Source organism: Triturus cristatus, chromosome 6 (genome assembly GCF_964204655.1).
Source record: "Triturus cristatus chromosome 6, aTriCri1.1, whole genome shotgun sequence".
Taxonomy (NCBI): domain Eukaryota; kingdom Metazoa; phylum Chordata; class Amphibia; order Caudata; family Salamandridae; genus Triturus; species Triturus cristatus.
In genome coordinates, this window is record NC_140589.1 from 1,938,414,563 (window position 1) to 1,938,429,793 (window position 15,231).

A 15,231-nucleotide genomic window follows, 5' to 3' on the forward strand; every position below is an offset into this window, starting at 1 on the left:
TAAGAGGCAAGTCAGGGGTCATGGGTATCCTATATGTTGCTAGATTTGTATTATAGATGGAAAGAAAGTTTAGTCAATTAAATCAAACAGAATAGGTTTTCGTGCAGCAGCCATGCTGAACTCGCACATTTGAAGGTGCCCTCATGTGTGATAACCAAGAACTGTCGGCTCAATGAATTAAAGTATTTGCGCACGATCACATCATCTGAAACCAGTTCACGGGTCAAGAGCATTACAAAGAGGTCGAGTAGATTAATTGAAGTCACTAGACCTGCAGGTCTAGTAAAAAGTTTTTGATTTTTCGAGGCTGGCCTAGGACATGGGTCCTAAGGATGGTCCCTAAGGGCAGCAGCATGTATTGTGCCACCCTAAGAGACCTACACACAGACACATGCAGACTGCCATTGCAGGCTGCGTGACATGCTGCAAACCATGGTGAAAGCAAAACATGAAACACACCCTGTGTGCCATACCCACAGACACTGCGTGCAATGTATGTAGGTCACCCTTACAGCAGGCCCTATAGCTCTAAGGCAGGGTACAATATATTCCTTGTGAGGACATATTTGCACGAGCAGATATGCCCTTGTGATGTGTAGTTCCATTACTAGATATTACACGTGTACAAGGAAGCCATCTTAAGTATATGCGCTGGGCACTGGTCATTATGAGTTTCTATCTTAATGACGGCTTCACTGAAACGTTTGCTGTTTGGTATCAAACACCTTGTCTTAATAAAGCTGTGCTGTTGCCAGTACCAGATTTATTATGACATGCACCCAGAGGGGACCTTAGAGGTGCCCCCTGAAAAATCTACCACTACCTAGTGTGCTGGCTGACTGGTATCTTCCAGCCTGCCACTGTAGACATGTTTCTGACCCCCTGCAGGTGAGTGTCCGCGCTCTCAGAGGTTAGAAACAATGACTGCTCCGGAGGAAGGTGTTCACACCACCTCCAGTAGGATGACGAGTGCTTTAGTATATCAAGGGTAGGGGCTTCAAAACCCTGTCTCCTGTGATATGTGACCCCGGCTTCCCCCAGACCTGGAAGATGCCACTCCCTGCCCTGAGGCCCATTTGGCATCAGGACAGGCGGGAAATTAGCTATGCAGTATGCATGTTGCACCACCAGGCTACTCATACACCTAAGGTGGTCTACCTGATGTGTCCCACGAAATAAGGATTCCGCTAACTTGTTTTTCGTGGAATTAGGAACTCTGGGACAGAATTATGGCCATATAGGGGGAGTAGTGACCTCAGGGGTTAGTAGTCCATTGGCTACTACCCTTCACCCCCCTTAATACCCACATATTCACCATTTTGGTGGCCCCCTGACACCAGGAACTCAGATTAGTCTACTGAGAACAGAAGAAGGACCAAGAGCCAAAAACGCGAGAGCTGTGGGCCCGTACTGGACTTGGCGCAAAGCCCCGCCTGCCTGCTGTTGTCCCGACAATTGCAAAGACCCGACTTGTCCTGCAACTGTGCATCCTCCTACAGCCTTGGAGGGCGGCTGGCACTTTGCCAACCAGCCAACATCTCCCATGAAGTGGAGGAGCTACTTGGCTGCAGGCACCGACCGCATCTGCCCGGTCCACTGAGGCAGCAACTCGCCAGGAAGAGGTCACTGAGTGTCCAGGACGTCTTCTCCATCGATCCATCCAATCCTCGAGATGCTGAGCCTTCCCGGAGCCTCCCTGCACCAATACCCGGAGTACTGGAGCCATTTGCAAGCACCAAGGCTTGTTTGTGTTTAGTCTGAACACCACCGCCGCCAATCCTTACATGTATGTCGAAGGACTTCAAAAGAGGCCAGCTCCGCACCAAGAGTGGCCCTTATTTGTTTCTTTTCCCACTTTTGCAGTTATCCCAAGAACCCTGAGAGCCTTTAACTCACCAAACCGCCGGACAAAACCCCTCTGCAATAAACCGCCAGCGTCTCTGTGGTCCTGAGACCTTCAAGAGCAGAGCCTCCTTTAAGTTCCGCCGGACTGGTCCCCCAGTCCCCACTTGCTGCCTTTGTCTTACATGTACTTTTCACCATTTACTTAAGCGTGCAGCGTTCGAGGCACCCACTGTGTGCAGCACATCCGGACACCTCTGGGCAGGAAAACTTGAACTGTTGGTGCTTTCTTGGACCTTGCACCCCACTTACCTTAAGTTAGAAGAACAATTGTGTAAGTTGTTTGCAAGTATATCTATGCAGTGTATGTTTCTCCCATAGGATAACTACTGCGTTTGAGGCGCAGGCCTCAAATCGGATGGCTGTATTTTTACTGTTTTCTTGAAATTGCTAACTCGAAAAGTACTTACCTGATTCTGATAATCGTGGTGTCTAAATTAATATAAAAATCTGTTCTGTTTTTTCTAAATCGGTTTCGAATGCTTTCATTGAGTGAGTCTCATTTATTGACTGTGTGTACAAGTGCTTAACCCCCCCTTCCCCCCCCCCGCGCGATGAGCCTAAAGTGGCTCGACCACACCACTACAAAAAAAGAGCACTGTGGGATTGTTAAAGCAAGCCCCTGAAAACCAATAAGGGTCGCCTGGACTCTGCACAGTGTGCCTCATTTTGGTGCTCTTTACAGAGAGCCAGCTTCCTACAATACTTTGTTGAGGTCTGGAAATCGATGCTTGTAATTTCAAAGTGATAAATATGTTTTGATTGCTTGTGCTGTGTTACTCTCAAGATAGTCCGCATTGGTGCGTGTGTGAATGCTTGTGGTTAGAAATGCTGCCTAGGGTCCCTTCGCACAGTACAGTTTCAGGGATCTGCAGCCTAGTTTCAGCAGCAGTGACCTCATCAGCTAATCCAGTTGTTTGCTGCGTTTCTTTCCTCCTCCAGGGGTCGGTGACCTTCCATGATGTTGCAGTCTATTTCTCTGAGGAGGAGTGGGGGCACTTGCAAGAGTGGCAGAAGGAGCTGTACCGGAATGTGGTGGAAGAGGTTCACACAGCACTCCTCTCTCTAGGTACACTGCATGCTCACCTCCACTGCCACAAAAACCCTTCACAGGCTCTGTAAGTCTCAGGTTCACTGTTTCGCCTGAATGCTGTGCATGAGCTTAGAGGGGAAACAGTGTCTGTGGTCTACGGTGTGGAACTTATGCAGCCTAGCGTTAAATGAGGACTCTTCGTTCGTCGTGTCTCCTCTCTGTGTATATCTTAAGTTCACTGGCCCGTCTTTCAAGAATAGACAACAACCACTCAATCCATCAATGATAGTGGTTGAGGAAATAGAAAGGCCTGTGTGTAAGAACTCTAGAAATGTTTATGGGTATATTATAGATCCAGATAATGCTATCACCTTATGGTTTTATTTTATATATTATGAACGCTTTTTATTTGCATATATTAAAAATGCTATTCATTAAAGTTTTAGCTCTAACCAGACATTGAAATTGTTGAGCGTTATTCATTGTGCCACACTTTGTTGAGTTTCTAACCCCCTATCAGAAGCTTTGACTACTCGGCTTCCCTACTCTGACAGGTGCTTTAAAGAAGTAGCGTCCTGCCACAGTCGTTGTTATTTCGGGGTGCAGTGACCAGCATTTATTCAGGACATTGCACACTAACCTATGACTATCTCCGGGCCCCCTAGAAAAGTCCTTACGGGGGTGATTTAGAATTGGAGGTGCTGGCGATGGGGTGTGGCGGTAAAGAAGTGAAGAGATTAGCATTGGTTAAGCATGGCTGGGGTGCCCCTTAACCAATTGTATGACTTGGGGGTGCCCCTCCTTGGTCAGAGAACGGTAGGCGAACACAGCACTAGATTGAAAGGCATTACAACACAAGCTTGTTATTCGACTGGTTTAACAATAGAATGTGCCTCGACTCCTCTTCAGTTTTGTCTTTCTGGAATATTTTGCAATTGTTCTTTTTCTTTACTTGTATAAATGCAGTTTGTCCCTGTAACACACATTCTGTCTGTTCTTTGCAGCTCATCTCTCAAGTTTGCTTTGTGTGAGCATCCCCTTACTAGAGCTGTTTGTTTATGAAACTAGATTTCTACTTGTATGTCCCTACACCTCATCAGGGCAGACTCCTGAGTGTTTTGTCTATGCACTTTCTTTGCCTGCATGCTGAACTCTAATGAAACATCTTTTTGTGGCAGGTTACACCATCGCCAACCCAGACGTGCTGGTACACCTGAGGAAGGAGGAAGAGCAGCATCTTCGAGCCTGCCGCGACTCACAAGGAAAAGAAACCCTCAAGGAGAGGAGCACAAGTATGAAGAAGCCTTTTCATAATGTGTTTCCCAATTTTACAAAGTAACTCCCCGGAGGTTTGTGGCACTGCCCATCTCTCATCCTCGGTATCTAGTGATGTGTCTGCCTGGAGGTTTGTGGCACTGTCCATCTCTTGTCAGTGAACTGCTTCCCTTCCCTCACAGCTCTGCCTGGTAGCTGCTGCCCCCGACCCTTGCAGGTTCGCAAGTTCAAGGAAGCATCTCTGCTCCGCTGCTGCTCTGTACTCTCTGTCTCTGCTTTCTGCCTTTTCTCCTCTGATCTCTTTTCTTTCCTTTTCTTCAATTTTACTGATTTTCTGTCACATTTGTTCTCTTGCTATACTTTTGCGCTTTTCATGCCTTTTTTCTCTCCCTGTCCCCTCATCTGCTTGTTCCCCACCGCCTGCCCCCTCCAGCATCGCTTTCCTGCCTCCCACCTGTCCAGCCCTCCCCCTCAAGCTACTTAATGGTGGCCGCGCCGCTTGCGTGCCAAAGGCAAGCCCATCTGCGCCTGGACTGCGCCCAGCTCCGCAGACCCTGGTCCTCTGACTATCCACCGCTATGACACCATCACCCCCCACGCCCTTAACACCGGATGCCACTCCGCCTGAAACCCTTGTGTTGCCGAAGAACACACAAGGCCCATTATTATTAGTATTGTTATTACAAACATTTGTACAGCGCATGGCTACACAAAGACATCCCAGCGCTAGCAGTATCGCACAGACAACAACTAGGTGGCTTATGTGCAGAATTTTGGAACAGCCGGGTTTTAAGAAGCTTTCGGAAAGGAAGATGTTGAGTCACTGAACGAAGATGTTGAGGGAGGGAGTTCCATAACTTAGCGTTATTATATGAGAAGGAACGGCCTCCACATCTTTCCTTTTTAATTCTATGAACAAAGATGTTGAGGGAGGGAGTTCCATAACTTAGCGTTATTATATGAGAAGGAACGGCCTCCACATCTTTCCTTTTTAATTCTATGAACGAAGATGTTGAGGGAGGGAGTTCCATAACTTAGCGTTATTATATGAGAAGGAACGGCCTCCACATCTTTCCGTTTTAATTCTAGAAACTGAGGCCAAGAATAGGTTGGCAGAATGCAGATTTTTACTGGGACGACAGAAAGAGATGAGAGAGTGAGCCGTAGACAGGAATTTTAACTTTATTCTCTCGTTGATAGGTAGCCATTGTTAGGAATTCAGGTCGGACTAACGGACTGCTTTTTGGGGAAGCTGAGCAGCATCCGAGCTGCACAGTTCTGTACCATCTGTAGTTACCTTGTGCTTGACTTGGGGGCCCCTAGGTAAAAGCTTGCATAATCCAGGCGAGGTAGATTCAGAGCCTGGACCATAAGTATCCTTGCAGTGACTGGAAGACGAGGTAAGACTTTACGTAGCATCCTAAGAATGCCATAGCAAGTTGCTGCCAGCTTTACTGCTTGCTGATCAAATTTGAGGGAGTTGTCCAGCCACATACCTTAGCTTTTGATCTTTGTCTAAGGGGCAGAGCCGAGACAGTTTGGCTATGCCAATCCAAGGTCGATGCTAGCAGTGTTACCCAGGATCATAAGCTCAGTTTTGTTTCCTTTGAGCTTGAGATAGGAGTGTTCCATCCATTCTGCCACTTTCTCTAAAAGGTTCACAGTAAGAAGGGAAATTCTGCGAGGGATTCAGAGAAAAGACCAGTTGGGTATCATCAGCATATGTGACAATGTTCATCCCAAATGGCCGAGCAATCTCTGCGAGAGGTCTCAAATATACGTTAAACAATGTGGGACTCAACAACTTTGTTATGTTATGTTATTTTTATTTATACCGCGCACAGCTGCCCCAGCAAAGGTGCGTCCTGGCGCTTTGAGAAGGTGAACACAACACAGCACTAAAAGCGGACAAAAGGAGACGAGACACAACAGATGAGCTAAACAAATAAAAAGGTCTTGATAGCCCGTCTAAACTGAAGGAGCTCATCGATGGCCCGAATTTGTGGAGGAAGAGAATTCCACCAACTCGCTGCCAGGACTCGAAAGGAGCGGCCACCAATTCTGCTCAACTTAAAACGCGGGACCACTGCTAAGTTCTGGCCTAGCGATCTAAGAGTGCGAGAGGTGACATAGGGGATCAACAATTTCTCCAAGATTTGTGGGGGAGTACCCTTTAGGATTTTAAATGCAAAGCAGAGAACCTTAAATCTAATCCTCTGCTGCACAGGGAGCCAGTGGAGAGAGCGCAGAGTATTGGACACCGAGCATCGCCTAGGCAGACCTGTCACCAATCGGGCCGCAGCGTTTTGAACCCGCTGTAGCCGCAGAGATTCTGACTGGTTTATCCCCGCCAGTAGGGAGCTGGCATAGTCCAGCCTGGACAGCACTGATGCTTGGACCACCAGCTGTCTTGTGGGTGCATCAAAGAACTTGAGGATGGGTCGAAGTCCTCTGATGATGCCATAACAAGAAGCCGCCACCTTCTTGGTATGACAGATGAAACTCAGAGAAGGATCAAGCCACACCCCCAAGTTTTTTATCTCTGCCGCTGGGAGGGGAGTCACACCCAACTCCGAAGGCCACCATTTGTCATCCCACAAAGCCACCTGTTTACCAACCACCATAATCTCCGTCTTCTTGGTGTTTAACTGGAGACAGTTGGAATTCATCCAGTTAGCCACTTCCCGCAGACCATCACAGAACCTGGGAGCCTCCAGGTCTGGGTCCCCATTCAGTGTGACCGCCAGCTGCGTGTCATCTGCGTAAGAGACCATGGTCAGGCCCCACCGCTTGACGACCGCAGCCAACTGTCTCACATACAGATTGAAAAGGGTGGGACTCAGTGAAGACCCCTGTGGGACTCCCTGGTCTAGCGGGTAGGATGACGACTTACCGGGCGGGATCGCCACCTGGAATGACCTATCCGTAAGGAAGGAACAAAACCAGTGCAAGGCGGAGCCAGAAACGCCCACCTCCTCAAGACGCCGAATCAGAATCCCGTGCGAGACCGTGTCGAAGGCGGCACTAAGATCTAATAACAGTAGTGCCGCCGTCCGACCGGAATCCAGCACGGAACGCAGATGCTCGACCATCGAGAGAAGGGCCGTCTCCGTGATGTGACCCGCACCGAACCCGTTCTGGGTAGGGTCAAGAATGTTAAGCCTACCAAGATGGTCTGTAAGAGTGGCATTCACATGGGCCTCCGCTATTTTCGTGGCCCAAGGGAGAAGGGAGATAGGGCGGTAGCTTTCAGGTTTAAGGGGGTTAAGGGTCGCCTTCTTCAGAATTGGCATGACTACTGCCTGCTTCCATCTAACGGGAACCACTCCAGAAGAGAGAGACAGGTTGATCAAGGACAGCACCGGGGTACGGCAAACCGGTGCCAGGGTCTTGAGTTGGGCCGGTTTCAGCGGGTCTGCCGGAGATCCAGACTTGATTTTGGCGCTGAGAAAGTCAAACACCTCCAGAGATAAGGGGGGTAAGATGGAAAGACATTCCCCCTCACCTAAGGTGCGACCAACCTGCTCTAGCATCAGGGAACCCGTTGGGAAAGTGCGATAGATGGCTTGCACTTTTTCATGGAAGAAAGAGGCCAAACCCTCACAATGTGAGTCCGAGCATATTTCCACTGCAGTTGCTCTCTTCGCCATCAGGTCCTTTAATACTTTAAAAATAAGTTTCGATGGATTGGCAGAGTTCTGAAACTGTTGAGCATAAAAGGAAGCGCGAGTTTGACACACTGCCCTGTGATAAATCTTGACCTTGCGCAAAACTGCTGGTGAACAAACACCAGTGTACTGGGCGCACTGCTGGATGTGTGTAGAACACAATTACAACATATTTGCTGTTATGATTCTTTTGTTGGACCGACATGGTAGTTGCACATTCCATCAGACCTTTTGTTTTACACAAGTACATGACTTGCACAGACCACCTCATTTTCATTCTCATTTTTCATTTTCTCATATCACGTTTACGAACGGCTCACCTGCCTCAGCATTTATTAGTCTGTTTCACTGTACACCTTTACACACAGTTCACAGTGCAATCCCGTGTCACCAGTTACGTGAATCAATTTTCAAAGGTACATCCAGTCCTCTTTTCATGATCACCATCCATATTTATCACGTGACACCGCAAGCGTGTACTTAACCTCTTGGCACGGCACGCCCTCGATGCTTCCTTTTCCGGATGTTCACAGCAGCCGTTACCCCCTTTTTCTTCCGCACTTCACGCGTGAACGGTAAGCATTTCACATAGCGCCTCGCTGGTTGTTTATACATTTCCTTTATTGGTTCTTCTTTTTTGTTGCAGAGCTTTCAGAGCTTTTGATTACAAGATGGTTTCAATCATTCTCACCTGAATACCCTCGATTTCTCGTGCAGCAGCACCTCGCCATTTTATTGGTTCACTCACAGTGATCACTTCGCCATTTTATTGGTTCACTCACAGTGATCACTTCGCCATTTCATTGGTTCACTCACAGTGAGAGCATTTTCAGTAAGTCCCGTTTTTCAATGTTTATCTTTCGTTTTGCCGCTATCTCCCTTCACTCCGATTCACAGTTCCCTTTTTCCTTCACATTACTCATACAGTTGGAGCACTTCTCCTCCAGTTATCACCTGTGAACTCCGTCCCCGAGACAGTCGTCCGATTGAACCAGTAAGAACTCCTCAGGTTTCGAGTACAGCACAAGCTGAATTACTGACACAGCATACTGCCTCACTTCATGCATTTTGCAGTTACTCAGTCACGTTGATTTCACTTGAGTCACTTGGTGCATGCTCGTTATTTTCGTTTTTTTCCCACTCCTTCGGTTTGGTCTTGGTGCACAAACAGCATGGTTTTCGTCTTATTCACAGTATCGCTCAAGCTTGAAATAGATCAGCCTTTTTCCGCTTTGGCCACAGACACGCTGCATCTTGTATTGCAATTTTTCAATCATTCTTTTCATATTACGAGCCTTCATGAGACACAGGTTTGAATGTTATTCTTTTCTTCACCAGTTGCCCCTGAAGAAGGGATGAAATACATCCCGAAATGCATTGGGCTACCTTGCAAGAACTGACGACCAAGTTCACTGCCTTAGCGCAGTTGTTTTGATTGTATCAATGTGTTTTTCTTTTTGAGTCATTCTTCAATTGATGCTTTGTATAACTTTATTGTTTTTGTCAGATTGACTTATAAATACAGTTTTTTCATGATACGCTTCCATGATTTAATGGACTACTAGATCGCTGTTTCAACTAAGTTTATTACTGTTCCGTCTAGTTTGTGACTTCATAACAGCAAATATGTTGTAATTGTGTTCTACACACATCCAGCAGTGCACCCAGTACACTGGTGTTTGTTCACCAGCAGTTTTGCATTTAGTTACGAGGTGGGCTACCTCGCGTCTGAGTTGCACGCTTCAATAGTTCATTTGTAAGTAAACATAATAACTTATTCTTAAGATTTGGTGTGCGCTATCTTACACAGAATCCAAATCTTGACCTTGGCCAGATAACATATTTTCAGATCTGGGTCGTACGACTTCCTCCATAATCTTTCGGCCTGTCTACAGGCCCTCTTAAGAGATGCCAAGGAAGTGTCATACCAAGGGCTCGGCTCCTTCCGGTGACACTTGGACCAACGCATAGGAATCAGAGAGTCGAGGGCACCAGATATCCACTCACAGAAGGAGTCGTATCCACAATCCACCTCGGTGAGCGGACCTAAAGGAACCTTCTCGAGCTGATGGTAAAAGTCCTCCAGTCTTAATTTGTTCCAGAGTCGTTTAAGAACAAGTCTATCCTGAGATAGAAAAGGAGAGTCAGACAAAGAGCATGCCGTTTTCACCAGCATGTGGTCTGTCCAAACCAACTGGGAGGAACCAAGAACTCTGAATCCTTCTAGATTTGTAAAAAACGGGTCAAGAATATGACCACCTTTATGTGTGGGGAAAGTAATCATTTGCGAGAGCTGTAGAGCCTCAAGATCCGCCAGAAAGCTTCTAATAGAGGGTAAAGAAGGGCAGTCCAAATGGAGATTAAGATCTCCCACAACATTAAAATTTGCACATCCTAGTGCCTCTATGCTAATATACTCAGGAAGAGCAGCCCGGAGGCCGGTAAATTAATAGCCCAGAGAAGGTGAACTGGTGACTAAACGCTATTTTAAATAGGGCCCCCTCACACCCCAAAAGTTCAGCGGCTTTCCACTCGCAGGGATAACACCGTTTGGTGGCCATCGCAATACCTCCACCTCTAGTCGTCCGATTTAAAGTGAAAATAGCATACTCTGGGGGAAAGGCCAGGTTAATTATCGAGGAGTCAGAGTCCTGGAGCCACGTTTCCGTCAGAAAGAGCACATCCGGCGAACCATCAATAAGAAGGTCGTAAACCTCCTGATGGTGCTTTACCACAGATCTGACGTTTAAGCTCCAGATACTCAGGTCCCGTTGTCCTGCCCTCTTTATAACAGGCCCCAAGGGGCGTATAAGAGAGGGGGATTCCAATGACCAAGCACCACACCTACAATGATATGGGCCACACAGCGGGACTACAGGCGAAAACTCGCAGCGTGTACATCGGTCCCGAAGGGCCAGTAGATCGGCCCTACTATAGGTTCTCAAAGGTATAGTCATGATGGCCAGGTCCAGAGTTCTGCCGCGAGCCGCGCTTCCTTTGCAGCTGAGCGGCAGGCTCTTGGAGAGGTTGCTTCCTTCAACGACCTGGAAAGTTCTACCTTCCAAGAAGGACTGTAGCCAGGTAATAGCACCTCCTGAGATTCCGATGCTTCTGAGCCTGTTTAACAGGGTATTATGATTAACAGTATCGAAGGCGGTGCTCAAATCGAGGAGGATAATGGCAGCTGTTCCCCCCTTGATCGAGGATTTTCTTAGACTCATCGACCACCGTAAGAAGAGCAGTTTCGGTGTCATGTAGAAGCCGAAAAATAGTCTGGGCGGGATGAAGCAAATTATGGGTTTCTAGAAATTTAGACAGGATCGTGTTGACATATTTCTCCAGAACCTTGCTAATCCCGGGAAGAAGGGAGATGGGATGATAGTTGCTCAGAGTCTGAGGGTCCAAGTTTGGTTTCTTTAGCCACGCCCTCACCATGGCATGTTTCCAGAGAAGAGGAACTTGACTGGTTGAGATAGAAAGATTTATCAGCTCGATCATAACAGGGAATACTACTTAGCCGCCTTAAGTAAATGGTAAGGAGATGCCCCAGGCGAGCAGCCCTCCAAGTAAGCCAGCTGGTTCTCCTCCGCCTTCCAAGAGCCCAGACAGCCTGCAGACAGCTCGAGAAAAGATGGAGGAGCAGCAAGATCACAGCAGACCACGCAGCCTTCAAATCCGTCGGCCCCGCACACCACCACCTCCTCAGAACAACAAAGAACGCAGCCATCAAGGAACACATCAACGCCAACGCACACAACAGCAAAGAACTCTTCGCCATGGTCAATGAATTTGCCAAACCCAGCACAGAGACAGCAGTATTCCTCCCATCCCAAGACCTCTGCGATAACCTCTCCACCTTCTTCCACAGCAAGATCAAGGAGATCTACGCCAGCTTCACAACCCAAGACTCACCCACCCCACCCACATCCACAGTACCAAATGGCTCCAGGCCCCAGCAGACTTTGACCAACTGGACCACACTCATGCCTAATGACACCCCCAGGATCATGAAGAGCATCCACTCCGAAGCCCCCTCGGACCACTGCTCTCACCACATCTTCAACAAAGCCGGCACCTCCATCGCACCCGAACTCTGCCGCACCATCAACTGCTCCATTGAGTCCACTACTTTACTAGAAGACTGGAAGCACGCAGAGATAAACCCCCTGCTGAAGAGACCTTTGGCCAACCCGATGGACCTCAAGTACTACAGACCCATCTCTCTGCTCCCCTTCCCAGCCAAAGTCATTGATAAAGCCATCAACGCCCAGCTCTCCGAGTTTGTCGAAACAAACAACATCCTGGACCTCAAACGATCGGGCTTTAGAAGCAACCACAGCACTGAGACCGCTCTTCTCGCCACTACAGATGACATCCGCACGCACCCTCCTTGACCTATGTGAGACTGCAGCCCTCATCCTCCTGGACCTCCGGCCTCCTTTGACACTGTCTCCCACCACACCCTCTGCGCAAGACTCCACGACACCAACATCCACGACAAAGCCCTAGAATGGATACTCTCCTTCCTCCCAGGCCTAACGCAGAGAGTCAGACTTCCACCGTTCAGATCTGAACCCACGGCAATCAGCTGCAGAGTGCCTCAGGGATCTTTCCTGAGCCCCACCCTCTTCAACATCTAAATGGCCCCACTTGCAGCCATCGTCAGAAGCCCCAGACTCAACATCGTCTCCTACGTTGACGACACCCAGCTGATTCTCTCTCTCACAGACAAACTTACAGCCACCAAGAGCAACTTCCACAACAGGATGAAGGCAGTCGCCACCTGGATGAAGGATAGCTGCCTCATGCTTAACTCAGACCAGACGGAAGTCCTTATCCTGGTCTCCTCCCACTTTGCATGGGACGACTTTTGGTGGCCCGCAGTGCTAGAAATCCTCCCCACATCCACGAACCACGCACAAAACTTCGGCATCATCCTAGTCTCCTCGCTCTCAATGAACCACCAAATCAACGACGTTTCGTCATCCTGCTTCCAGATGCTCAACCTCCTTCGTAAGATCTTCCCGTGGATCCCCACCGAGTCCAAGAAAACAGTCACTTATGCGCTCGTCAGCAGCAGACTCGACTACGGCAACGCACTCTACATCAGCACCACCCGGAAACTCCAGAAAAAACTGAAGACTGTCCAGAACGCCTCTGCCAGACTCATCCTGAACATCCCATGCCGCAACCACATCACCGGCCACCTAAGAGACCTTCACTGGCTACCTGTCAACAAGAGAATCACCTTCAAGCGTCTCACACAAGCCTACACAGCCCTCTACAGTGCCGGACCTGCATACCTCAACCACCTCCTCTCCTTCTACACTCCCATGAGACATCTCAGTTCCCTCCAACTAGTCCAGGCCACCATCACACAGATTCGCAAGACCACGACTGGAGGAAGATCCTTCTCCTACCTTGCTGCGAAGACCTGGAACTCCCTGCCTCTGCTCCTCAGACAATCACTATCGTTGCAGCAATTCAGGAACGACCTCAAGACCTGGCTCTTTGACTGGGCTGCAGACCCAGCCAAGCCTCCCCTCCTACCATACGGGTGAGTAGTCACGCTCTATAAAATTACTGATTGATTGATCTCTCATCCTCTGTATCTGGAATGATGTGACTGCCCAGAGGTTTGTGGCACTGTCCATCTCTTGCCCTCGGTATCGGGAGTGATGGCTACCCGGATCTTCCAACATCTGTAGCACTGTGTGCTGCTTCCCCACCCCCCACTGCCCTGTATCAGCTCTGTCCTACTCTACGTCTGGTACTTGGTTTGCATCTCTGCTCTCTTGCTAAATGTCTAGTGAACTTTATCTCCTCTCTCCTCACACTGTTACTGCACGGCTGTAACTTTATCAGGAGTCTGAGGTCCCTCTGGGCTTGCTGGGCTTTGATTGACAGTCTGAACCTTTTACCACTGGTGTCCTGGGGCTCAGCCTGACTGTTGAACCCTAAACCGAGCACCAGGTCCAAACCTGCAGCTCTGGACCCAAAACCGAACACCAAGTCCAAACCTTCAGCACTGGACCCAAAACCGATCCAGCTCTGGACCCAAAACCGAACACCAGGTCCAAACCTTCAGCACTGGACCCAAAACCGATCCAGCTCTGGACCCAAAACCGAACACCAGGTCCAAACCTCCAGCTCTGGACCCAAAACCGAACACCAGGTCCAAACCTCCAGCTCTGGACCCAAAACCGAACACCAGGTCCAAACCTTCAGCACTGGACCCAAAACCGATCCAGCTCTGGACCCAAAACCGAACACCAGGTCCAAACCTCCAGCACTGGACCCAAAACCGAACACCAGGTCCAAACCTTCAGCTCTGGACCCAAAACCGAACTCCAGGTCCAAACCTCCAGCTCTGGACCCAAAAGCGAACACCAGGTCCAAACCTTCAGCACTGGACCCAAAACCGAACACCAGGTCCAAACCTTCAGCACTGGACCTAAAACCGAACACCAGGACCAAACCTCCAGCTCTGGACCCAAAAGCGAACACCAGGTCCAAACCTCCAGCTCTGGACCCAAAAGCGAACACCAGGTCCAAACCTCCAGCACTGGATCCAAAACCGAACACCAGGTCCAAACCTTCAGCTATGGACCCAAAAGCGAACACCAGGTCCAAACCTCCAGCTCTGGACCCAAAAGCGAACACCAGGTCCAAACCTCCGGCTCTGGACCCAAAAGCGAACACCAGGTCCAAACCTCCAGCTCTGGACCCAAAAGCGAACTCCAGGTCCAAACCTCCAGCTCTGGACCCAAAAGCGAACACCAGGTCCAAACCTCCAGCTCTGGACCCAAAAGCAAACACCAGGTCCAAACCTCCAGCTCTGGACCCAAAAGCGAACACCAGGTCCAAACCTCCAGCTCTGGACCCAAAAGCGAACCACAGGTCCAAACCTCCAGCACTGGACCCAAAAGCGAACACCAGGTCCAAACCTCCAGCTCTGAACCTAAAAGCGAACACCAGGTCCAAACCTCCAGCTCTGGACCCAAAACCGAACACCAGGTCCAAACCTCCAGCTCTGGACCCAAAACCGAACACCAGGTCCAAACCTCCAGCTCTGGACCCAAAACCGAACACTAGGTCCCAACCTTCAGCTCTGGACCCAAAACCGAACACCAGGTCCAAACCTCCAGCACTGGACCCAAAACCGAACACCAGGTCCAAACCTCCAGCTCTGGACCCAAAAGCGAACACCAGGTCCAACCCTTCAGCTCTGGACCCAAAAGCGAACACCAGGTCCAACCCTTCAGCTCTGGACCCAAGAGCGAACACCAGGTCCAAACCTCCAGCTCTGGACCCAAAAGCGAACACCAGGTCCAAACCTCCAGCTCTGGACCC

General features: G+C 49.2%; 1 protein-coding gene across 2 annotated transcripts in view; it reads left to right on the plus strand.

Annotated features, from left to right (window-relative positions):
* LOC146822540 (uncharacterized) overlaps positions 1–15,231 on the plus strand; it is a 137,546-nt gene that overhangs the window by 32,651 nt on the left and 89,664 nt on the right. For both annotated transcript variants that reach the window (XM_085613660.1, XM_085613661.1), the window contains exons 3-4: positions 2,845–2,971; positions 4,114–4,227. In XM_085613660.1, the coding sequence (XP_085469786.1) occupies positions 2,845–2,971; positions 4,114–4,227 (241 nt within the window). The remainder of the gene's footprint in view (positions 1–2,844; positions 2,972–4,113; positions 4,228–15,231) is intronic.